Here is a 25,640-nt window from a genome sequence, read left to right as displayed (position 1 = left end):
TGAATCTAGGCATGAGTTGTACACTTATTTGATCCATCAAAAGTTAGCTTTCCTAGTGAAAGTTGTAAATTTTTGATTTTCTTATGCTGATTTGTCATAGGTCTTTGTTCATTCCTTGGCCCACTTCTCATTTTCAAATTGCAAAACTCTGTGATGGACAGTTCTACTTGAATTTCTAGTGCAAGGGCTATATAATCTTTGTAGCAAGCTGTGATGTCATCTACAACCGGATTTTGCTCTTCAAACTTAGTTGGTCCTTCCTTTTGTAGGAAAGTGGGATGAAAATGTCAAGTTGTGGAATGGATTACAGTTTTGTTGTTATTATTTTCTGTATTCCCTTCACTTGTATGATTTCGGGCTGCATTTGGTACATTCAAATTTTGCATGGTCTGCAACAACTTTGTCATCAGATTGGTCATTTGCTGTTGTTCTTGGACAATGGCATTAGATCTTGGATCTTCTTTTTCAAGCTTTTGACATAACTCTCTTGTCTCTTCTCTCCATTTCAAACTCTTCTATCTTTTGACCTTGATGCTTTATTTCTACATTTTGATGTTCTGGTGACTGAGCTTTCCTTCTTTCTCTTTAATAATATCTGAATTCCCTATCATTGTCGTGCACGTGGTATACTCTGCATAAAATTGTTAGCTTTCTCTACAGGCTGCCAACATCATAGCTCTGTGATTTTATTTTTTTATTTTTAACAAATTCACGATAAAAATGCATATACTTGACACCTTTTGATCACCAAAATCTTGATATGGGTAGGGTGAGAACATATGGTGATAGGTATGAACAACATCAAGTCGTTATGCTTGTTGGCAGTGAGTGACAACTCTATAAAGCATGCAATTACAAAATGAAAATTAATTGTCTTTGGTGGCAAGCCTTCCAGAACAAATACAAATTCTAAAAAAGCTCTGGCAGAGAACTGCATACAGTTACATAACAAAATATGAGAATGTTTGAAGATGGAAAAATTAGCAGAATTTTCTTTTCAATACTCCACTGATTACAAAATAGGAACCCATATGCAGCACCGCATAGTGCTACATAACAAAATATGAGAATGTTTGAAGCTGGAAAAATTAGCGGAATGTTCCCTTTAATACTCAACTGATTACAAAATAGAAACCCATATGCAGCAATGACATACTAGTAATACTCAAGCTAGTAAGTTCTGAAATAAATGGGAAACTACTCACAATGCAATAAAGCAAAGATTATTAACTCTCCAAAATAATAGTTGACTCCTATCCATATAAAACATGAACTCACAAAATATGGCAATTGGCAATTATGTTGGTATGGCTTGGCAGATAGGTTGTTTGTGATTTAAACTTAAGCGGTATGGCCATGTAACGTGCAAAACAACAGATAGAAAGGATGTAGTAGGTTGTATAGTGAGGTACAGATTCTTGGAACTCATACGACCAGGTTAAGTGCCTATCTCCCCATCATAAACTGCCCATCTTTGAGCTCTACAAATGCTGCGATGGTATTGGAAATAAGTATGACACCCTTCCCAGAGAAGTACGACCGAGTTAAGTGCCTATCTCCTCCAAAAAAGTATTAAATGCCCCCTGATGCAGTTTCCTTGCTACCACATATGTTGTTGGATTATCAATTAGAACTTGAAGCACATTTTCAATGTTCACCTCTAACACAATCTTCTCTAGCATTAGACTCGTTGTTTTTGCATTCTTTACTAGAGGTTCATATGGACTTAAAAAATACCTTCTCACCATTTAAAGTTGCTAGGGAATTGATGAGAGTGCGGTTCCTTCAATTTGTACTCCTATTTGAAAGTATGGTGAATTTAAACTTGTGACACTTGTTTACCTCACTGGGTAAACAGGAAGAATACAGAAATCGAACAGCAATGTACAATGCAAATATAAAAGAAGTACCAGAATAAGCTTTCCATTAATGTCAAAGGATGTTCATACTATATCCATCGTCACCATTACATGTCCTCCAATACCCGGAGGTGATACAATATATGACTGCCGAAGGGGTGCGACACAACCGTCGCGACTCCAACTACCTACCCGTCGGCTAACTAACTATTATAATTAACATTACTAACTATACACTTTTTCCCGATAACATCATCCCCCCAAAAAAAGAAGTCGTCTCCGACGACTAACAACAAAATGGAGACAATGTAATATAAATATACAACCAAGTGAAGGTCAAGGAGGGGGCTGAGGAAGCGTCCCTGAAGTCGAAGGGTGAGAGGCAGGTGTCTGGGCCGCCAGGCGGGCGCGGAGCTCATAGACCTGCTGGGTGCGTGCTGCCACATCCCGCTCTGCCACCAACACCTTCTCTAAGGCCGTCTTCACCATAAGCGCAGCCTCCAGTAGCTCCTTCTCCTTGGTATCGGCGGACTCTGTCATGCGAACCAACTGAGCCTGAACAACATCTAACTCCTGCTGGACGAGACTCCGCGCACTCTGCTCCTCCGAAAGACGGGTATCCACCGCAACCTTCTCTGCGCGGGCTGTCTCAAGCTGTGCTACCAACTCCGATCTCTCGGCTGCCCACGAGGCTTGTTGTCTGGCCATGTCCTGCTCTAACTCAACTCGAGCAGCCTCTCGAACCGCAGACTCATGCTGCGTCTGGCGTAAGGCATAGTAGGCTTCCCTGTAAACCTGCTCAATCTCCCGGACGAGAGTCGTCACCCTACTCTCCACGACGGGCTGAGGCACACTCCAAGCCTCCAACATCGCATCCGTCTGGATAACTGGCCACCCTCGTGCCTCAAAACATGAAGTGAAAGCTACGGGACAGCCGTCTCGCATAAACTGGAGGACCTGCTCTAATTCCTCCACAACCTGCTACAGAGCTCGTGTCTGAGCCGCGGCCACCACTCGCTGACCCCTCGTCACCATATCTGCCAAGTAAACCTCAATATCCTCCCCATCCAGCCTCGATGTAGGTACAAGAAGCCCACGTGGTAACTCAAAAGTCTCCTCAACCACACCTGCTCCATCCTGCTGGCACAATGGTGTCTCCCCCGCCCCCTCAAGTGTAGCAGTTGCCTGCTCTGGGCCGGTAGGAACACCCTCTCCAGTGACCTGTCCCTCTGCTGGTGCCTGCGTCTCCGTCGAGGAATCCTCCAGATCCACCACCTCAGTGGGAGGCTCTCGCCGAGGTGAGAGTACCGCTGCTCCTACGGGTGGCATCACTGTCATCTGGAATCTCCGGGTCAGCCAACTCCCCATAGCCGCCACCGATGGAGCTGCACTCAACACCTCCGACCCTCTCTCCCCCTCGGAAACATGTCCTGCGATGGGCTCCTCCAACAAGGAGGCAGCAACCGTCACCACTGCGTCGGATCCCACAACGTCCAGTCGCACCTGAGGCTCCGTCTCAACCATCTCCTCTGCCACGCCTCCCTGCGGTGGACCACACAACTCTGCCGTGCTGTCAGTACATGCCTCTGCGAAAGTCGGTCCTGCGGCTGGCTGCATGGGCCCGAGTGTAACGGGCGTGCGGCTCTGCCCAAATGCCGGAATCGAAGTACTGCCTGCCGACGACCCCACAAGGGTGCCAAGTGGGAGTGTGGGTGGTGCAAACAACACTCGCTCTCCGGCGGGTTCCATCCTCCCCTCGTCTGTGGCCCGACTACTACTGTCATCCTCATCCTCCGAATCCTCGGAATCCTCTGCACTGCTAGAAGTTTCTCGCCCACTATCTGGTTCTGCTGCGGTGGTCTCTAATACCCGTTTTCGCTTCGCGGAAGAGTGTCCAATATCCAGATGTCGCCAATGCATGATAGGAGGCTCACCCTCCGCCAAAGGTCCCTGTGGCCTAACTTCCAACTCGGCCTCTGGCACTGCTTCCCGCGTAGCCTCCAAAAACAGTCCAATGGCATAGTGGGGCATGTAAAAGGTGCGCTGCTCCATCATCAAGAATGCGCACATCCGCTCTGATAACAAGGTAGCCCAATCATACACTACACCATTCAGTAACCCGTTCATCAATATGATCTGTGGCAGAGTGATGTCGGATGCCCTACCCGACCTTGTCAACCTGCTTTTGATGACGTCCATTATGCATCGCCAATGACCCTCTGCGACAAAGGACCTACGCATCCCACGACCCTTTGTGGCGTCTATGATGCTGGCCATCTCTGCTGGGGTCAAGTCTCGCGACACTCGCGTAATCCAATGTTCCTTTTCCTCCCGTGTCATCTTCTTCGCCTTCAAGTCCACTTTCTTGCCATGTATGCCTGGGATGCCAAATACTCTCGTGAAATCTGCAGGTTTGAAGGATATGGTGATATCCTTCCCAAGATACTCAAATGTGCTCGTCCGTGAGTGGCTATCAAAGGTATCAACCATATATCGCAATGCTCCTTCGTACTCGCGAATGGCGAACACAGGCATCCGGATAGCCCATTCTACCCCTGCTTTGCGAAGACTTGTCTTCACCAAATTATCATCCGGCGTGTCTTGCCACCATTTCCGACATTCCACCCCATTCAATCCCTCAAAGGTGATATTCTGTGAAGTGGAGGTGTTCTTCCCTCGTGCAGTGGGCTGCTGTGGTGTCTTTTTCTTCTGCCTGGCTTCCATTGTGCCACCTGCTATTCGAACACCTGAAGGAAGAATACGTGCATTTGGCTTCCTATGGCTGCTATCCTGCAACTGTTTTTTCCAATTTCTTTTTCCCGCAGACTCCATTGACCACTTCTTGATTTTCCCTTGTCGGACGGAAAGCACCTAACTACCTCCTCGCAGATAGGCCGTACGGCGGTAATCCCCAACTGCCTCCGGCTAGTAAAAAGCTGAAGAAAAAAATCCTCTTGTCCTCCCGCACTACACCGCACGGTAATTTTGAAGAATCTTCACAATTTTATCTTGTGTAGTCAACCGCTTTAGCTTTGAACTCAATAATCGCCGGAAATTTGGAGGCCCCTCATGTTGTTGCTCAATGTAACTTGCAATTGTAATAACATCCTAAATCAAGTGTTTTTTATCAACATCTTCAAGAATGAGGGCTTTAGCAGGCTTGGCTAACAAATCTGTGTACTCCTGGAATGGAGATTTTGAGAAGCGAGTCTCCCTCCACAGATCGGGTGTTAAAAATCCGTATGTCTTTAACAAACAGTCAAATGTTGCCTTGACAAAGTTCCCTCGCGTTTTAGTCGAACCGCGAAAAGACGTCCTCAATACCAGCAAACTGCAGAACCTTCTTAGGCACGCGCGCCGCCACAATACCAGCACCTCGCGGAGCCGACACCATTCTCACCGTAACAGACCCACATTTACCCGTCACCTTAATGGGCACGGTATGCAGCTTCCCTATCTTGTTTCCCCAATAACCCCTCCTTACGGGAATAACAGACAATTTGGCCAAAATGAAAGCACCGCGAATCGCCGTAGCGACCTCCTTGCTACATTTGACGCCCAGTCCGACATGGCCATTGCAGTCACCGACAACAACGAAGGCCTTGAATCGCGTTCTCTGCCCTGCCCTCGTTTGCAAAAGCTTCTCGATCAAACATCCAACAATTTCACGGCTTCTTCCACCGCACGGTGGCTACCTTCTTTCCCTCCCTTCGGCCGCTCTTGTTTTCCCTTCGGCTGCTTTGGTTTTCCCTTCGGCGTGGTGGCGTGGTGGTGCGGGGTTCTTCTTCCTTCGCTGCGTTGTAATGGCCCCTCTTTTTTTTTTTTTTTTTTTTTTTTTTGGAATTTATGCGACTTTGCGGCTCCACCGCACGGTGGCTTCCATCGTCGGTGGTCTCCACCGCACGATGGGTTCCACCTTCGGTGGTGCCACCGCACGGTGGGTTCCACCTTCGGTGGTGCCACCGCACGGTGGTCTCCACCGTTGGTGGTGCCACCGCACGGTGGTCTCCACTACGTGGCCATCGTACGGTGGTTTTTCCTTTGTTTTTCTCTTTTTTTTTTTTTTTTTTTCAATTTTTCTTTTATATATTTTTTCAAATTTTCATATATATATTTTCTTTGAATTTTCTAATTTTTTTTTTTTTCTTTCTTTTTTTTTCATTTTCATTTATTATCTGACTGCGACTGCGCGCCTCCTGTCGGGTTGCTCCTGCGCGCTTCCAACCTCTGGTGATACACTTTCAGTTTTGACCCGTTGACGCCCTCTGGAATTTCCTGTCCGTCGAGGGTCGAGAGCTTGACTGATCCATTCGCTGCGACCTCTCGGATCCTGTAAGGACCTAGCCACTTCACTTTGAACTTGCCGGGCTTAATCTCGTTCCGTCCGTTATACTTTAGGACTAATTGGCCCGGCGTGAACCCCGCCCGCCGAATGTGTTGGTCATGCCAGTATTTCCTGCGTTGCTGGGCCACGTCTGTCACCCATTGTGCCATCGTTCGTCTTTCATCCAACTTATTTAAGGCGTATAGTCTTTCTCGAAGGCTTTCCATGTCGCCTAGCTTGTTGTCAATAGCGATTCTGAGACTTGGCACCATGAATTCGACCGGTACCACAGCCTCCTGGCCGTACATCAATTGGAAAGGTGTCTGCTCGGTGGTTACTTTGTAAGTTGTGCGGTACGCCCAAAGTACCGAAGGCAGACGCTCCTCCCAGTCTTCTTTTTCCACCCCACAGGACTTATAAATTATCGACACGATGATTTTGTTGGTTGCCTCAGCTTGACCGTTTGCCCTGGGATAGTACGGACTTGATAGAGAATGAAAAATTTTGAACTCGGTTGTTAGTAGTCGAATAATATGATTTACAAAGTGCCCCCCTCTATCACTTGTCAGTTGAATAGGTATTCCGTACCGGGTGATAATCTGTTCATAAATGAATTTCGCCGTACTGACGGCGGAGTTGTCTGCCAAAGCCCTTGCTTCGACCCATTTGGTCAAATATTCTGTAGCCACGACAATGTATCTACATCGTCGGGCGCGACTCGGTTTCAATGGACCAACGAAGTCTAACCCCCATCTTTCGAACAACTCTTGAGCATGCGACGGGTTAAGTGGCATGAAATCTCTCTTTAACGGTCGCCCAGCACGCTGACATGTATCACAACTTGTCACCCATTCTCTGGCATCATTATGCAGTGTCGGCCACCATAAGCCAGCTAGTAGGACCTTCCTTGCTGTCGTGTCCGGTCCCATGTGTCCTCCAGCGGCCCCTTCATGGGCTTCTCTCAATACTCCTGGGATTTCCTCTTCCAAGACACATCGTCGTAGGATCTGGTTAGGTCCCATTTTGTAGAGAAGGCCATTTATAAGTTGGAATGTTCGGCTTCTTAATACAAGTTTCCGTCTTTCGCCTACTGACATTTCCTTAGGAAATTTTGACATTGACAGGTATTCACCCACACTAGTGTACCAATGAGGAAGGATGGCAATGCGGAAAAGATGGGCATCCGGAAAATCCTCGCTAACCCCTTCTGCCGGTTCTCCAGACTTGATCCGTGATAGCTGATCGGCTATGACATGGCTCCTGCCAGGTCTGACAATGATGTTGAACGTAAATTCTTGTAATAGCAACAGCCATCGACTAATCCGCCCCTGGATGATTGGCTTGTTCACCAAATACATCAACGCTTGGTGATCCACATAAAATGTGAATGGTGTCGCCAATAGGTAATGTCGGAATTTTTGGACGGAGTATACCATGCCGAGGGCTTCTCTTCCCGTCGTGCTGTAGTTCCTCTCCGCGTTTGACAAGAGTCCACTTGCAAAATATACTGGGTGGTCCAGCCCGTGGCTGTCGACCTGTGCCAGGGTGGCCCCTATGGCGAAGTTGGATGCGTCGACATGTACATGGAACTCCTTGTCCCAGTCCGGGTATGTCAAGATTGGCGCACCCACCAACCGTGACTTTAACTCTTGAAAAGCCTCTTCTTGGGCCGTCCCCCAGACGTACGGCTCCCCCCTTCGTGTCAGCCTATCAAGTGGGTATGATACTTGGGCAAAGTTCTTAATAAACCGCCTATAATACCCGATGTGTCCAAGAAATGACTTGACGCCAGTGACATCGTCGGGCGCCTCCATCTCCACAATGACCCGTATTTTGTCAGGGTCTGTCTTCAGTCCAGCCTTGCAGACGATGTGCCCTAGTAACTTGCCCTGAGGCACCATGAATCTGCATTTCTTGGGATTTAGGGCGAGGCGGGCTCGTCGGCATCTCTCCATGCATTCGCCAAGTGCGGCCAGATGTGCCTCCTCCGTGCTGTAAATGGACCAATCATCCAAGAATGCTTTGAAGTTTCCCACGGACATTTTATCGAAGATATGGAGGATTATCCGTTGAAAGGTAGCTGGCGCGTTGCACAACCCGAATGGCATCCGGTTGTATGCATAGACGCCATCTTCTACGATAAAGGTGGTCTTCAATTTGTCCTCCTCTGCAATGGAAATTTGGTTATATCCGGAGAATCCATCCATAAATGAATAAATTTCGTGACCCGCGACTTCCTCGAGGATGGTGTCTGTGAATGGTATGGGAAATGGATCTTTAATTGTGACAGCATTCAAACACCTGAAGTCTACACAAATTCTTATCTGATCGGCCTCCTTTTTCAAGGATATCACAATGGGTGATACCCATTCACTCGTCTGGACCTTGAAGATAATCCCTGCTTCAAGCATGCGGTCAATTTCGTTATTTACCCTGGCCGCATAATTTTTGTTCATCCTGTATGGCCTCTTCCGTACGGGCATGGCTCCGGGAACCAGAGGGATCCGATGTACACAAAGTTCTTGCGGTACCCCCTTGAGGTCCTGTTGTGACCATTTCACACATCGCCCCATCGCAAATGGGGACCCCCTCTTTTTGCTTGTTTTTCGTTCGTTTTTCGCTTTCGTTTTTAGGGTTTTGTTAGTTAGTTAGTTGTCTGGATTTAGGGCCAAGCCTTAGGGTTTTAAATTTTGCCTTTTCAAGCCAAAATCCAGTCGCTTTTGAGAGCTTTTTGAGCTTCTTTTCTAGAATGCAAATTTTGAATGCAATGAATTCGCCAAAATGGTCTAATTTTCAATTGGAATGTTCATGCAGAGCTTAAACTTGTCTAAATGATGACCGTCAATGTGAATTTTTTGTCTGATTGAATATTTTGACCAAATTTTGACTTTTTTGAAGTTTGATCCTGGGCATTGGAATTGATTCGTTTTCGCCTCGTGAAGTGTTAAAATGTGAAAAATCTTGTTATTTTGGCCTGTAGGAGCAAAATCGCTCCTGTCCCTCAGTGAAGGACGGGAGCTCATTTCCAAATATCTCATTGTCCTTGCAGAGCCCAGACAAATTTTACGTTTGAAGTGATGAAGAGCGACGAGATCTTTTCATTGAATATAAATTGGAGATTTTCATGAGCACAGAAAGGCCTCCAGGAGGAAAATCGCTCCTGTCCCTCAGTGAAGGACCGGAGCTACAATTCAAATTTCGTCTTGTCCTTGCAAGATTTTGAAAGTTTAATGATTGGAGGACGTCCGAAGGAAGATACTTTGCCAAATGAATATAATTTGAGATGCAAAAAATGAAGGAAAATGACCTATATTGACCAAATCGCTCCTGTCCCTCTCCAAGGGACCAGGGCGAGGTACCTTGTAGCTCTCGTCCCTCTCCCAGGGACCAGAGCGATTTCCTTCATTAGACAGAATCCAGGCAAGGGTCAAGGCAAGTTTACGTTCAAAAACAAGGGAAAACATGAGATGAACGCATTGAATATAAATTGAAGATTTTTGGGACGTCCATAACAGTGCTAAATGCCTAGTTCGCTCCTGTCCCTCAGGAAGGGACCAGAGCGATTTTTGATATAATTGCTTTTCTTGCAAAGTTACAAATGATGTCAAGGCATGGACGGATAGAGTAAAGAAGGACGAATCCGTTGAATATAAACTTAGAGCATGGCAAAGTAAGATGAAAGCCACAAGGAAAAAATCGCTCCTGTCCCTCTCCAAGGGACCAGGGCGATACAATGGTGAAGATACGTCCCTCTCAAGTTCAAGGTCGTCCCTCCAAGGTTCAAGACCGATCCAAGCCAGGACAAAAGGTGGCGAGGACATTTCAAGGCATTTTCATCAAGCGCAACGTTACAAAGGTCATCACATGGAAGGATTTGTACTCTAAAGACCTAGATCGCTCCTGTCCTTTGGCAAGGGACCAGAGCGATATTTACATAATGGCGTAAATTTCAAAAGGCAAACAAGTTTCAAGTTACCAAGAGGGTCGAAAGGACATCATTCCACGCAATGAAGATAATTGCGAGTTGGTACAAACAAGAACAAGCATGTTATGATGAACTTCGCTCCTGTCCCTCAGGAAGGGACTAGAGCGATATTGATATATTAGATTAATCCATGCAAGATTTACGTAAAGACAAAGATACACAAGGTTACATATGCCCCAGGACATCGTTTGAAGATAATTTGCAAAAGTTTTAAACGTCCAAACATCGCCAAATGGTGTAAAGGCCCCAAGATCGCTCCTGTCCTTTGGACAAGGACCAAGGCGATCCTATCAAAACACTCGCGTTCCTTCAAAGATCAAGGCGAAATGAGGATAGGAAATGCGAAGGACATCGTCGGGAAGACATTGCAAAAGAGATCGAAGTTTAAAATCGCCAAGACCAAGGAAAACATGTGGATCGCTCCTGTCCCTCTCCAAGGGACAAGGGCGATGATCCTTATAACATCGAAGGTACCTTGCAAAAGCAAGTGGAAATAAGCGCAAAGGACACAAGCAATGATATTTCGAAGGTCAAAGATGCAAGGTGAACGCAAAAACATGGAGATCGCTCCTGTCCCTCTCCAAGGGACCAGGGCGATAATGGTCATGGGACGCACTTGCTCGCACAAGAGAGGCATTCAAATTCGAAGGACCACCAGATGATCGATTTGGGACGTGAAAATGAAGGAGTTGAACGTTGAAAACGCAAGAATCATGCCAAAGATGGTGAATCGCTCCTGTCCCTCTCCAAGGGACCAGAGCGATGAGGTACGTCCCTTTCATTTTCATATTTTTGGCGCCAAATTAAACAATTCGAATTTCCTTAAATGCTAAATCAATTTAAAAATTGAAAATCTTATTTAAATTGGCATTTAATATGGCGTTAATCTTTATTAATTTTTGCCTTTATTAAAATCGAAATTTGCAAATAAAAAACGCAAGGCATTAATAATTAATTATTTAATCAATAAAAAATCGATTTCAAGCGCTCATATATGGAAGTCGGCCTTGTTATGTCATTGCAAATCATTTAAAAATCGTTTGAAATTGTTATATTTCATCAAGTCGGCCAAAGAGATAAATCGATGAGAGCGCTATATATAGGGGGGTGAAAACTATTATTTTCACATCATTATTTTACCTCTCTACATGCGAATTAAGGAAGACAAAGGAACGTGTTAAGTGTGTTCAAAGATAGTGCGAATATTATCCAAGGTGGTGCGAGTTTCATTCATCCAAGGGTGGTGCGATTCCAAACCAAAGGTGGTGCGAATTTGAAGATCCATTTGAGACCACGTCCAAGGCGATAAGTGAAGATCACATTCTATCCAGAGGTGGCGAAGTCAATTTTGAGGGGATCATATTGAAGATTATCTTTATACCTCAATTTTGCCTAGGCAAATTTTGTTTTTTGCATTCTAGAGTTAGCTCTCTATCGAGGTATGGCGATTTATTGTTATTGTTTTATTCATTCATCGTCATATTTCAAATTTTGAAATTTTGATTCTTTAAATCTCTTAGCTCAATCGTTATATTTTAGGACATGATAACTCTAGGGACTTATCATGAGGTTTCCTAAAATCTATCTCTCTTATCTGCGTTATTTATTGCAAAATCTATTTCTTATAATGAAATGTTGTGTAGGTATGGCGACCCCAAAGGCGGGAGCATCCACCAGTCGCTCGGCCCCTCATGAAAGAAGATCAGAAGACTGAAGAAGTGGAGACCAAGATCGTGTCCAAGTGGAGCAACATTGGAGATACAAACTTGGGGAACTTTAGCACGAAGAAGTTCCGAGAGGTCCCTTACATCGGCAAGCCATCACCTGTCGCCCGGAGAATAATAGAAAGTGGCATCATTAAGGCGGCCGGTTTTCCTCCAGCCATTCAGTGTCACGAGTTGATGATCGAGTGTGCCCGTCATTACAATCCACAGTCCAGGACAATTGTGTCCAATGAGGGAAACATTTTGGCGTACCTTTCAGAGGAGGCCATAAGTGAAGCCTTCCATCTTCCAGAGCACAGGGACATGATATACAAGAGCATTGAAGGAGCCAGATCAGTGTACGATGATGATCCAGATGCTTGTCTAAGCATAATCAACAAGAACTGGCTACTCAAGAGTCGTCCCCGTCTGAGCAAAGTACCGAACACACCACACCGGATCGATTTCCAAGAGGAGTACAGAGATTTGATCACCATGCTCAACAGAGTTACAGGAGCACCTCATGCCTTCTATTTTGAGAAATGGATGTTTTACTTCATCCAGGTGATTGTTCAAGGGAAGGGTACAATACATTGGGCTAGGATAATTAGCCATTGCTTAGACGTACAGTTGAGAAGACTCAGGGCTACTAAGTCCTTCCACATGAGTTCATACGTCATCTATGCCTTAATCAGGAGCGTTGAGTACGCAGGACTACCTCACAGAGGAGTGATTGGAAGAGGACCCGGCGAGGTCAGAGTTTGTGAATCCTATACCTACTTGCATCATCCACCAGGGAAGAACTACAAGTTAATCAATGATACTTTCACGATGAACATCACAAGGACGTTGCAAGGAGGGATTCACAACAGATTATCTCAAGATGCCCAGGAATTAATCAAGAGGTACGGTGCTTGGTTCATTCAGTTTCCCAAGTTCACTTACATTAGAGTGTATGGATGTCCTTTACCCCCATACATGTTGCCGAGATACCCGACAGACAGGATTGTGTTACTTGAAGTAACAAGGCAGTTGGCAGCATATGTGAAGGCATTCAGACACCGACATCAGAATGGAGTTCAGGTACCTATTATTTTGGGTAATTCAGTTGAGGTATGTCCCAATGTCTCAGCCATGGATGATGCAGAGAGGGAGTTAGCCTTGTATCCTTTTTCATCTTTTGCTTGGAGGAATAGTTTTGATCCTCATGGACATTTAGAGGAGACAGTCGGTAGAAGATTTAGACATGAGTACCAGATTGAAGATTTTATGATGAATCTCCTAGATGATCTCGAAGTGAAACGAAAGATACATTCTAGATTGCCTCTGGATTTCATCAGGAAATGTAAGATTTACAGAGTAGCCGACCAAGCTCAGGACAACGGCAGGCACATCCAATCTTCATATGATAGAGAAAGCAAGACAATAAGTTTGAATTGGAATGAGCCCGAGGCCGTGGATTTAGATGAATTGATGGCACCAGTCTTGTCTTGTACTCGCAGATGGGTAGATGTTCAGCATCAGAAGTTGAGAGAACAAGGCATAGCCATGTCTTTTACTTTGGAAGAAAAGCCAGCCGAAGGAGGAGCCAGTGTTAGTGAAGGCAATCCTAATCCTAGGAATTCAGGTGAAGGTAACCTTCGATGTGCCAGTGAGGGCAATCTCCATTCGAGAGGTTCAAAGAGAAAGGAAAGATCAGAAAAGAAAGAGCCTTCCAAGAAAAAGCAAGGTGCTAACAAAGATCAAACACTAGGTACTTCTTCCAGGCCAGAAGATAGAACAGTTCGAGTGGAAGAATCCATGGAATCGATGGTACAGAATGACAGGCAGGAGGAAGAACAGGCACAGCATGTTTCATCCGATGGATCTCTCCAAGACTATGATTTAGAAGAAGATAATGAAGTAACATCTCCTCCCAGACAAGAAGAAGTAGTACACAAAGAAATTCAAGTTCAAGAGACAAGATCAAATATCCCAGATTGGTTGAAGGAAAGATTGACTAAGGTGATCGTAATTGAGGACGAGGACAGTGCAATCGATCTAGAGAGCCTTGTTGGACGTTCACATATGACAACAGAGAAGAAGAAGGCTACAAAGATGTCCAAGATGATTCGAGATGAGACTGGATCCAGAAAACTGCAGATAGCTACACCGGCAGCAGACAAATATGAGGGTGAGATCCTAGCAGAGGACTATCATATACAGACTATTGAGTTAGGACCATCCACAGCAGAGCAGACTTTAGATGATGCCACCGACACATTTGAGGCATTGAAGGACAAGTTCAGAGAAGAAGTAGAAAAGAATAGAAAGCTTGAGAAAGAGGTCGGTGCATGGAGAACATATTTCAGTCACATCAATGAACCTTTGGGACGTCAGGATCCAGTTAGATCGCCATTGCAGGCATTGCCCCTTCAATCAATCAATGAAGCAGAAAGATTCAGGAATATGGTCCAGCGTACATGTAATTGGATGGATAGATCTCACACGGTGGCCATTGAGTTTATTACAAGGATGTCGAAGATCACCCATCAGGCTAACCAAGTCCTTGAGATAATCCACAGACTGATGGCAACAGTAGCTGCATTTGCCCATACCAAGGACGTTGTCATTCCTGTCTTGAAAGTTATAAGACATACATCCAGAAGAATTTTAGCACAAGAGAAGATCTTGGAAGGCGATTCTCACAGTTTGTTTCAGTGGTCAACCTTACTCCATATAAAGAGTGTTCTCTTTGAGGACATCAGTATTAGATGTGGTCAAGTTGAGGAGGTGATCAATCCGATCCAGGACAGAGTATTTGAGGTACTTCGTACCATTCTTGGCAGAAGGATCGAGGTCGAGACAGATGTGGATTTACAAGAATTTGAAGATAGAATCAAGATCATCTTTCGCAAGGACGCAGATGTTACAGATGAGCAGTATGATCAGATGTATGCCACCATGCTCCTAATTGATAGAACTAAGGAACTTGAACCTACTTGGGACACAGCTCTTCTAGATGCATTTGATCAGGTTATCCACTTAGAAGAGAGTATCAAGAATCTTCCCGAGATTCCAATCACAGAAATCGAAGGGATCGTGACAAAATTCATTGCATATGCTAAGAAAGAGAATTGGAAAGGGAATAAGATTCTAGATGAAAGGTTGTTACAGATGACATGACATCTTATTTCTCATTGGCTGATACCTCCTAGATTTTTGTGCCAAATTTAATATTTGGCTATGCATTTAATATTGTTCAGTAAAAAGGAGGTCATTTGTAACAAACCCTAATCAGGGTTTAGGTGTCATGATCTTGTCCATTGATTTACTTTCAATCTGGACCTTTCATTGTAATTGGGGATGCTATTTATACCCCCATTTTTCATTTCATTAAGAATAGAATAGTCAATAGAGAAATAGAGAATAGAGTTGAGAGATTAGAATTGTAAGCAATTTTTATTTTGTAGCAAGATTGAGTCTTGAAGAGAGAAGTTCAAGCAATTGTTGTATATGATGACTTGGAAATCAATAAAATATTGAAGTTATGGTGTTTTGTTGCAAGTTTCTTAAGTTATCTTCATGGTTGTTGGATGTACTTAAATCACGCTCAATCAAAGTAGTTTGTTAATTTGAAAGGCTAAGTGTGAGGTTTGATATTTGGTAGGATTCGTAATCCAAACCACTAGCTTCTTGCTGATTGTAGGAACGCCTTGCGTGGTCGACTGGAAAACGTTGAGCCCTTAACCTTCAAGCATTTTCGCATCTAGGATATGTACCTTCGTAGTAGTGTCCTTGGTCTTTGATGCATTGAACACCATTATTACCTTAGAAGATCGCACTAATTTCAGTTGAGTTGTTATCTTATGGCAAAATTGAAATTGGTTGAGTCTTGCCAAATCTCATTCATGCTAAGTCGTTCATAGGATTAGACTAGATTAGATTTACTCAAACCCTGTCCTTTTTCCTTTTTTTTGAAAGTTCCTTTTAGATTAGTAAAACCTTCGAACTATTGAATCCGTAAGAAGCCTTGAAGGAAACAGCAAATCACATCATACCACTAAAAAAGCTTGTCCACACGTGGAGACCCCACTAAAAGAACCTTGGAGTCCACCTAACTGATCCTTTTTGCAGATCTTCAGCAGTTAGAGACTATTTTCTCAAGAGAGGATAAGATGCCTAATGGTATTTTATTCTGTGTATGATTGTGTACAAAATACACGTCAACAGGTCCTTATACGTCCAAGCGAACACATCTTTGTATTCTGTGAAGATTTTGAACGCCGCCGTCTTTAAGACCGGATTCCAGTCGTCGCCGACCAGAATATTTTTCTGTTCTGAAGTTTCTCCAAGGTTTGTAACTTGAAGTGCGGATTCCTGGTACCTTATGGGCTTACTTTTGTCAAACTGGTGCGCTGGTGCATCATCCATAGGGGCATCCCCTTCCTTGTATTGTCCGTATTCTGGCGGAAACTCGTTCATGTCAGGCCTTCAATCCCCAACATATTGCACCCGTACAATAATTCATAGTCTTCCATTTGCCAATGGAAGAGTCCTCTCAAAGAATCCGTCTCATCCTCAGAACAAGCTTGAATTCCTAAGATGCCTTCATCATCTGGTTCCCTGCCATCTTTTCCTTCGTCGGTATCGTTGTCTCCGTCGGACTCTGACTCTGACGCCAACTCTTCACTGACCAGTTGAGTTTTGAGGTCAATGGTATACCTTCTGCCAGCCTTTTCCATGGACAAGGTGTTCTTCTTCCAATTGTGGTTTGCTTTGGCCGCCACCAACCAGCCTCTGCCGAGGATGGCATCATACCCCTTCTTCTTCAATGGGATGACTACAAAATTCAAGGCGAACGGCTGTGTTCCGATCGTCACTGGTTGCGCCATGAGTGTGCCAAGCGGCTTGATGCCGTGTTGGTCTGCTCCCAATAAATTAAAGGTGGACGGCCAGAGAGTAGGTTTACCCAATTTTTTCCATGTTTCCTCTGGCAAGACATTTACTCTCGACCCGCTGTCGACAATTGTGTCGGTCAGGACGGTGCCCAATATACCCATTTCCACCACTGCTGGGTGTCTACCATTATTGATCGTCAGGGTTAATGGGTCTGCCGCTGTCTCACCAAGGTTGTCCTTGCCATGTATTGGTTGGCCTACTGGGGTTATTATTGCGGATTGCAACAATGTCGCTCGCAAGTGCGGCATACTTTCCAGGAGGTCCTTCATTTTGACGGGTATTTCGACCTGTAACAGTTGGTTTATAATGTTTGTTTCTCCTTTAGAGCGAGAAGTACCCGCAAGCCCCTGTGCATCCTTGCTCATTGACATCTCCTTCTCCAGTTCCGCTCGTGCCTCCAGTGCCTTTCGTTTTTCCGTGCGGGGATCTGGATAAGTGGCTGCTTTCGCCTTGGACCTTGTTATGGCGAGTGCATCCTCCGTTTCCACATTCAATAGGTTCACGCCAGATTTGGGACAATTGCCATCATCATGGTCCCCCGGACCGCACCACTTGCAAAGTTTTTGTGGTGCTTCCTCCACTGTACACTCTCTGGCGAAATGCCCCCAGTGATTGCAAGCTCGGCATTGTATCATCGGCCGCCCTTTAGTGTCGTATTGGATTCGGCTTCTATTATTCGTATTGTTATTATTACCTCTTCCTCGCCTGTTGTTTCGGTAGCCGCCAGACGAGGCGTTGTTGCTCGCAGGCTGGGACGTGCCGGCTGACGCAGATGGTTCTGTAAAGAGAACCTGTTGGCTACGGGTCCTCATATTGTACGGACACTCCTTGATAAGGTGTCCGGCAATCTGGCAAATATCACAAAATGCTTTTTTCGAACGAGACCCCTTGGTGTGTCCGTCGGTACGGCAGTCCGTGCACCATAACTCCCCTTCGTCGCCCTTGCTTGTGCTTCCTTTGGTTGCCTTTATCTCTCTCATCATTCGCTCCATATCTTTCTGGAGAGCCCGTACCTTCCGATTAGAGTCATCATCATTGCTATCACTTTTGTCAGAAGAGGAATCATCCTCCGACGAGGATTTATTTTTCTTCTTCTTGGACGTCTTCTGTTCACTTTCTAAATCCATTGCCCTGTTATAGGCGTTGGAATATGAAGAGGGAGGTACTATCTTCATTTTTCGTCTAAGGGATTTCTTGAGACCTTCCACGAACCACCGTTTTTTCAGTCCGTCTGCCGGCTGTTCTCCATCTTTCCTAGCAGCTCTTTGAGCCGCCGGCTGTAGGTTCGAACAGTCTCGTCCTTTCTCTGTTTCGTGCCGTAGATTTCGGCTACGATCTCATTATCGTCTCTTAGGAGACGAAACTCTGCTTGAAATTCCTTCTTCAAGTCTGCCCATGTGCCAATTTTAGCCTTATCCGTATCCGAAAACCAGTCGATGGCTACGCCCCTGAGGGTTGCGGGAAACTATGTTACCCACTCGTCCTCATCGGTAACACCATTCGCTCCCCAAATTGTTTCACAAGTGCAACAGTGGCGGACAGGGTCTTCTTTCCCATCCCCATGGAACTTTGGAAGTTTTTGTTTTTGTGCCATACCTTGCCTTTTTACTACTGGTGGCTGTTGTCCTACTCCGGATGGGTCAGATCCTATAAGGGGTGCTTGACCGCCGTGCCTCGGTGTCCCTCCGACACTCCTGGCAGCCCCGGTGTCTTCTCCCTCTTCTGCCTCCTCCCCACTCCTTGGAGTTTTCCTAGCCTCTGGTGTGTGTGGCAAGTCCCTCAAATCCTTCAACTGAGTTTTGGTACACTCTATCCTGCGGCGGGTTTCCGCAAGTAACTCCTCCCGACTCCGTGGGTGGCCGCTGGCCTCACCGTCCCCTTCAGAGCGTTCCTCCTCTCTTCGCTTATACCTCTGTCGCCTTTCCGCTTGCTGTTCAAGGATCAAGGCACGTTGGGCTACTGCACGCTCATCTATATATTGTTGCTTATTTTTGTCTTTATTCAGTGTATTGGGCATTAATTCCCAGACCGCTTTCTATATACTTAATGACATAAAAAGTAGAACACTTTTATTCATTCATAATGTGGAAGACAAGTTTATGCCAACAATATGACATAATTATTACAATAAGTGTTCTTTATTCCGTCCCGTATGGCTCACGGTTCAAATGCCCCTGACGTGGCGCCATCTCGTTCTGCTTCCCGTTCCTCGTACTGTTGCAAAATTTCTTGGCGTCGCTCCTCCCGAGCAATCTCCTCCAGGCGAGCTTGTTGTGCCAAGGATGCTTGTGCTAGCAATCGGGGGAGATGGTTCATCAACCGATTTACCTCCGGACTCACTTCCAACGCTGTCCACACGGCACTTAGTGGGACTTCCGCCTCTGCGGCCTCTCGTCGCACGTAGGTCTGAATGGCTACTTGGAGTAGAATTGAAAATTCTCTTGTCGCGGTGTCTTCTCCTACGTAGAGTTTTGTTTGGGCATCGTCGACTTCTGGGTTTATTTCAGCAATGGGTAGGCCCATTGGGTCTGTGCGCCATCCGTGTCTTCTGTTCCGAGTTCGTCTAGGCAACGGCGCCAAATGTTTACCTCACTGGGTAAACAGGAAGAATACAGAAATCGAACAGCAATGTACAATGCAAATACAAAAGAAGTACCAGAATAAGCTTTCCATTAATGTCAAAGGATGTTCATACTATATCCGTCATCACCATTACATGTCCTCCAATACCCGGAGGTGATACAATATATGACTGCCAAAGGGGTGCGACACAACCGTCGCGACTCCAACTACCTACCCGTCGGCTAACTAACTATTATAATTAACATTACTAACTATACACTTTTTCCCGATAACAACACTACTTCCTTTGGTTTTCCTAAATTGATTTTGTATCTATAGCAACATTTTGGAGCATCTACTAGTTAAGTCATGTGAGGAGAGCTACCTTGTATGCTTCCCTTGCAATTGTCAATGTTGTGATCAAATACTTCTAGTGTGGGCTCTTCACCATATTAAAAGGAAGATTATAATATTAAAATTAAAACAAGCCTTATTTTCTTCCTCATCTCACCACTTTGACCAGCACTTCACCCATTTCTTGCAATTTTCACCTTCAAACTTGATTATGCAATTTCATTTCTGGACTCACTCCTAGACTTGACAAATGAAATCCTTTTCTTATCTCTAGGGTTAGAGACCTCAAAATCATTGCCAAACCTAAACTAAACAAACAAAACACTAGGCTAACCAGCAAAAAGAGGGGGTCCCCATTCGCAATGGGGCGTGTGTGTTTACAACACAACAAAACCCTCTTCTCATAGTAGTTGCAAATAACAATCCTTGCGTTTGGTCCTTATGTGCCATGTTTCCAAGTGGTTTTTTGTTGCTATGACCTTCAACAACGGCTTGCCTTTTAGTTCATGATGTTGATGCCATTGTATGCTAACTTGACATTCATAAAATTAGAAAGATAAATTTTAATGCAAAATGTTTATATTGGTAAAAACAGCATAAAAAATTAAAATATAGTAATTTGAACCCAAAACATAAAATGAATTAAAACTAAAATGCATTTCAAACAGAAATGAATAACAGCAGCATTATAAAAGTTGAGTAAAATAACTATTTTTTATACCCTAAACCCTAACTAGAAAAATATCAACATTCTTATTCATAAACAATAACATAAATTAGCATTAAAATTGATGAATATTGATTTTAATGCTTTTATACCCAAGTCTAATATTTTGGAAAGAAATTACGTTCTTGCAATGCTTGGAAAAAAGAATAGTTCTGATTTGGAATCCCAAAATTGCAAAGGTTTGCTTCTCAAATCTGTTTCAAACTTGTTCAAATTTATTAAAATTTATTCAAACAAACTTGCAAATGCTGTGTGACGAAATGGCATGGGTAAAGTTGCTTAAGAGACCAAAAAGATGGGATTTTTTAGTGTTTTTCCCATGTTTTTTCAGCATTCTTCCACATTAGGCAATCATTTTGTGTTTAACACAGAGTAACGAGACTTGCTTGGACTCGCCTGGACTTGGACTCAGCTGAGTCCGGGCTAGTCTTGTTGAGTCCGAGCAAGTCTCGTGTCTTGGACTCAGCTAGACTAATTTTTTTTAAATCTCGAAATTTAAATGTTTTTTTGGTTTATGAAACACCCCCAGAATATACATGAAATATAACATGATTTAGCTCCCCATTTTTGTCGTCATGTCAGTCTCATTCTCTTCATTAGAATATATACATGAAATATAACATTTAAGTATAAGTCATACTTCAAGTTATATTTCATGTATATATTGGCAGGATGTTTGAGAGTGGTTTTAGATCTCTAGGAGTTATGATGCAAATTCTAGGTTTTAGAAGATCTTATAAATTTTTCAGACAGTCAAATTTCAGTAATCAACAAGCTCCTATAAACATTCTCTCGCTCTCTCTATCTCACTCACTTTATCTGCCATGAACTCTAGACCTATCTCTCTCCCTATCGTTCTTCCTCTATCCCCTTTCTCAACCTCTCTTTATCTCACTTTCTCCTCTCTCCCCCAAGATCCGGGCCTATCTCTCTACCTCTCTCTCTCTCACCCTCAAAGCCTCGTGAGGGGTGCTATCCTCAACCTCATTTTGGTGTTGCTCCCAAATCCCATCAAACTATAAGTCTAAGCAAGTAATAGGCCAATGATGAATCATGATCATAAAAATCTACATAATAGATATCCCTTGTTGCAAATCTCTGCATACTCAGTTAAAAAATATAATGGCTGCTACATCATCTAGGACCTACCTTAGATGCACCTTCATAGGAGGGATGCAGGCTCCTTTGAGCCATAAACTTCTAGTTATTGTTTTGATATTTGTTTGGAACATTTGATGTCATGGATTTCATATTCCATGAGTTTTGTATACATTTGACAATATTTATATGTCCAAGTGTTATATTTCCTTCAACAACAATTTGTGTTTATACTCGTGATCGATGTATGCTTGTGGATGTGGTCAAATTAACTTCTATTTGATGATGCTATTGTGTCTTTAAGGTTTATTTAATAAAGGGTGCATGAAACAAGTTTAAATTTTTAAAAATCTCTAAATTTCTTGGGTTTTTTACTTGCCGAGTCTTTGCCAAGTTTGCACCAAGTTCTTTTCCCGAGTCTTGAGTCTTGACTCGAGTCACCCTCACCGAGTCCATGCTGATTCCGAGTCTTGTAACTATGGCTCAACAAGTTCATGTGGTGGGCTCACCAAATACTTGTGGCGAGTTTGCACTACTAACTCATGAAAAATCAGCTTTGCCGAGTGGCAAGTTACTAATGAAAACTATGAATAGAAACATAGTGCATTTTTTAACCTATGTCACATGGGGATGCATCCTATAGGCAATTCTTGTCGTTCCCATCCTTGGGGCCATCCCCAATCTGGAAAATTCAAGAGGATTTTTTGGAAATGGGAGAAAATGAGTAGGGGAAATTGAAAAACAGAAAAAAAAAGACTAAAAGGGTGGCTGCTGATTACTAGATTCTTGAACAAAATTCTGCCTTGAAAATCTAACAACTGTCCTCTAATGAAGGGGCTGATATGCTTTTTTGACCTATGAATGATCTTGATGAGAAGGTATCATACACGTGTTCCTATGACTGTCCATAATCTAATTGTGCATTACTATGCAAATGCTGCCTGTATGTAAGTGAGGTCTTTTCCAAGATTCAATTCAATACTTGATCCTTCATAGATACACAGATACCTTTAGTTGACTATACTTCTCTGATTTCAAGCCAGTTCATTTGATGGCTATGTATATGAGGATACAATTTCAAATATTAGGACTATGCATGCGCTTGAAGCATGTTCAGTTAGTGTTCCATGTAAATTAACCATTGAATTGTGTATTAAATTGTGGCTACCAGCCAATGTCACCCTTAAAAATAGACCAACACTGTAAATGGAACTAGGTTTTAACGTGTCGAAGTATATCCTCGGGTTGTACTGCTCTCAGCTGGGTTTTCTACATCTCTTAATTTTGTCAGATTGGATGAGGTAGTCTCTCATATTGGGAATGATTCATACTCAAGACTCTGATTTTGATGTAGTGTTAGAAAATGAAAGTTAGGTGCAGCAACAGATTATCTCTGTTTTTTCATTTTGTAATAACTTGTATCCTTTGGGCATTTTGTTATAGTTTTAATATAATATACATGCACATTGACAATGAAAAGCAATAAATTTTTTGTTAATAAGTGTGTTGACTCTCATGTGAGTTCTCAATTCAGCTCTAATGTTATGTAATATGGTGAGTGCTTTATGAATGAATATTTAAGATTTCTTAATATTTGAAAATTTTCCCCCCTTTTTTACTTACAGTCCCTTGCCATCCCCTCAGAAAAGATCTCCCATCCACTGCTGTACCAGAAATCCATTCTGCTGGCCCTTGCTTTCCCTGTCTTGGAAATGCCCTGGGAGGTAACTTTTAATGTGCATCCTGTTTCTAAAATTCAGAGACAACTTTATTAGTCACTGTTACGCTGCATCATCCTTGCCAATTCAATTTAAAGAAAATGTTTCTCCTTCTCACGTAGCATAAGTTTTTTGCAAATTTGTTATGTGTTGATTTGACCTGTATTTTGATGCTATCTATAGACTAGAAAGATTTTTTTGGAACTCTGCTTTTAAATATAAATATTGTATGAATGTATATTAGGAACTTTATTTCTCTAATATTTGTTGAGGTTGAAGTGAAACTCGTTTTCAATCTCATATATTAGTTATTTATCTTGAAATGCATTCTCATATTGTCTTCTCTAGCTAGAACCTACTGTATTTTCTAATTCTGTTTTTAAAATTTGCAGTTATGGGAATATTTTGCCAATTATGCCTCTCTATACAAGCTTCTGCCTTAGGTTATACGTATGATCTTGCGTCCTTATGTGGGGGGTTACATACAAGAAAGAGGAATGGCTGTTCTAGCAGGACAAGAAGAATTGACAAAATTTCACATCGATCTAGAGTGGCTGCAATTCATTCAATCTCAGTTCAATCAAAAGGTTGTCTCTTCAACTTAATGCTTGACATGCTTCTATTTTCTCTATTAAATATAACCCTTTGTTCGAGTGTTGCTGCATGATGATACAGCTATAAATATAGTAAGTATTTAGGCTGCAGATGTCTCAATTGATTTTCAAACTAAGATATTGTGGATGGGTAGAGGACCAACATATTAGTGAGAAGACCCCAAAGGTGTATAAAAAGGCACCCTACCTTATGTTCGTGCCCCAACACAGGCCCATACCCACCCTTAAAATGGAGTTGATACAGTGAATGATAAAGAATGGAGATGTAAATAATAATCACAAAGATCATTCCAAACACATCATCAATTGGCATTGAAAGAGAATAAAAATCAGTTTTTTAAAGATACATATTGATCATTCAATGAGGGAAAATTCATAAAGGGCTGTGAATACAGTGAATGATAAAGAATGGAGATGTAAATAACAATCACAAAGATCATTCCAAATACACATCATCAATTGGCATTGAAAGAGAATCAAAATCAGTTTTTTTAGATACATATTGATCATTCAATGAGGGAAAATTAATAAAGGGCAGTGACAAGTATTCAAGTCTCTAAAGGTCCAAGATTTAATCACAAAACTTGTGACTGGAAAGGAAGCTGTAAACTGTAAAAGATATGGGTTAGGTGCCTTTTTATAGTCTATCTCTTCTATGTCTTATATGGACCACAAATGGCAAATTCATTCATTCTAGATCTGGAAAGGGATGTCATCCTGCCATAAAGTTCCAATCTCAGGTTATTATAGAAAACAATAAAGCAAAAAAGTTGCATACTTTAGCACATCTCCCTATTTTTCTGCATAAGTGCATAATATATATGTTCTGCACAATTTAATTATGCAATTTACATGATAACGATCATTTTATACTCAGTATGGTTTAATATCTATCTTATGCATTGCAGAACCGCTGAGTGGCTGATGTACAACAGAATTAGAGAATAAGAAAGAGCTTGAATGTGACAAAGGTTCAAATCAGCGATATAGGTTCCTTGTAATTGTTCCTATCAATTAGGTCCACAGAAGGCAGCCAAGTTTGTCATTACCAAAGAAACCTACACAAGCAAATAAAATGAAATCTCAACAAAATTTAATCACCGCTCCTAATTTAGTTAAAATCACTAATGTGAAATCAATGCTAATTAATATGTCTATAATTTATCTACCAACCCCCTTAATGACTAAACTAGATACAAGTCCGAGCTAATCTCTAAATTTGAAAAATTTATCTCTACTAGGATGTTTAGCCATTGTCTTTAGCCTGCTCCTATGTAGGAGAACAATAAAGACAAATATCTTCACTATTGATCAACTAGCTTATGTGATGGTGCTGAAAATTAATATGTTTGGTTCTGCTATGATAGATTTAATACTAAACCATTTCGAGAAATTCTTTAGTCTAATAGAAGAGTGAAGTCAATGTAGTTTGAGCAAGTTGAAGTCTAACCAAGATTTGTCATAACCAAATTGCTTTACATCTAGTACTATAACTTGCTTTGCCATGAAATTACTTTTGAAACACAGTATATATAGTGGTAGATTGAGTGTCAACTGATCCAACCCAGTCAGAATCAATGTACCGAGAATGTATGAACTTGGTAAATTGCTGACAAAGAATGCCAAATCCTTTGACATATTGAAGAACATATTTTGCAGCTTGCTAATGTTCTTCTTGAGGCTTCGCCATAAATTTGGATGTGAGAGGTTATTACAAAACATAAGTCTAGCCTAGTTGTAGTATGATAAGTCAAA

At 42.8% G+C, this 25,640-nt stretch overlaps 1 protein-coding gene across 1 annotated transcript in view; it reads left to right on the top strand.

Moving 5' to 3' along the window:
- LOC131036642 (uncharacterized) overlaps positions 1-25,640 on the top strand; it is a 64,853-nt gene that overhangs the window by 17,880 nt on the left and 21,333 nt on the right. The window contains exons 2-3 of the mRNA XM_057968573.2: positions 23,179-23,277; positions 23,664-23,858. Of these exons, the coding sequence (XP_057824556.2) occupies positions 23,666-23,858 (193 nt within the window). The 5' untranslated portion in view covers positions 23,179-23,277; positions 23,664-23,665. The remainder of the gene's footprint in view (positions 1-23,178; positions 23,278-23,663; positions 23,859-25,640) is intronic.

The sequence above is a fragment of the Cryptomeria japonica genome, chromosome 1 (genome assembly GCF_030272615.1).
Source record: "Cryptomeria japonica chromosome 1, Sugi_1.0, whole genome shotgun sequence".
In the NCBI taxonomy this organism is placed as follows: Eukaryota; Viridiplantae; Streptophyta; class Pinopsida; order Cupressales; family Cupressaceae; genus Cryptomeria; species Cryptomeria japonica.
Note: the sequence above shows the minus strand (reverse complement) of the source record. Positions and strands in the feature narration are given on the sequence as shown.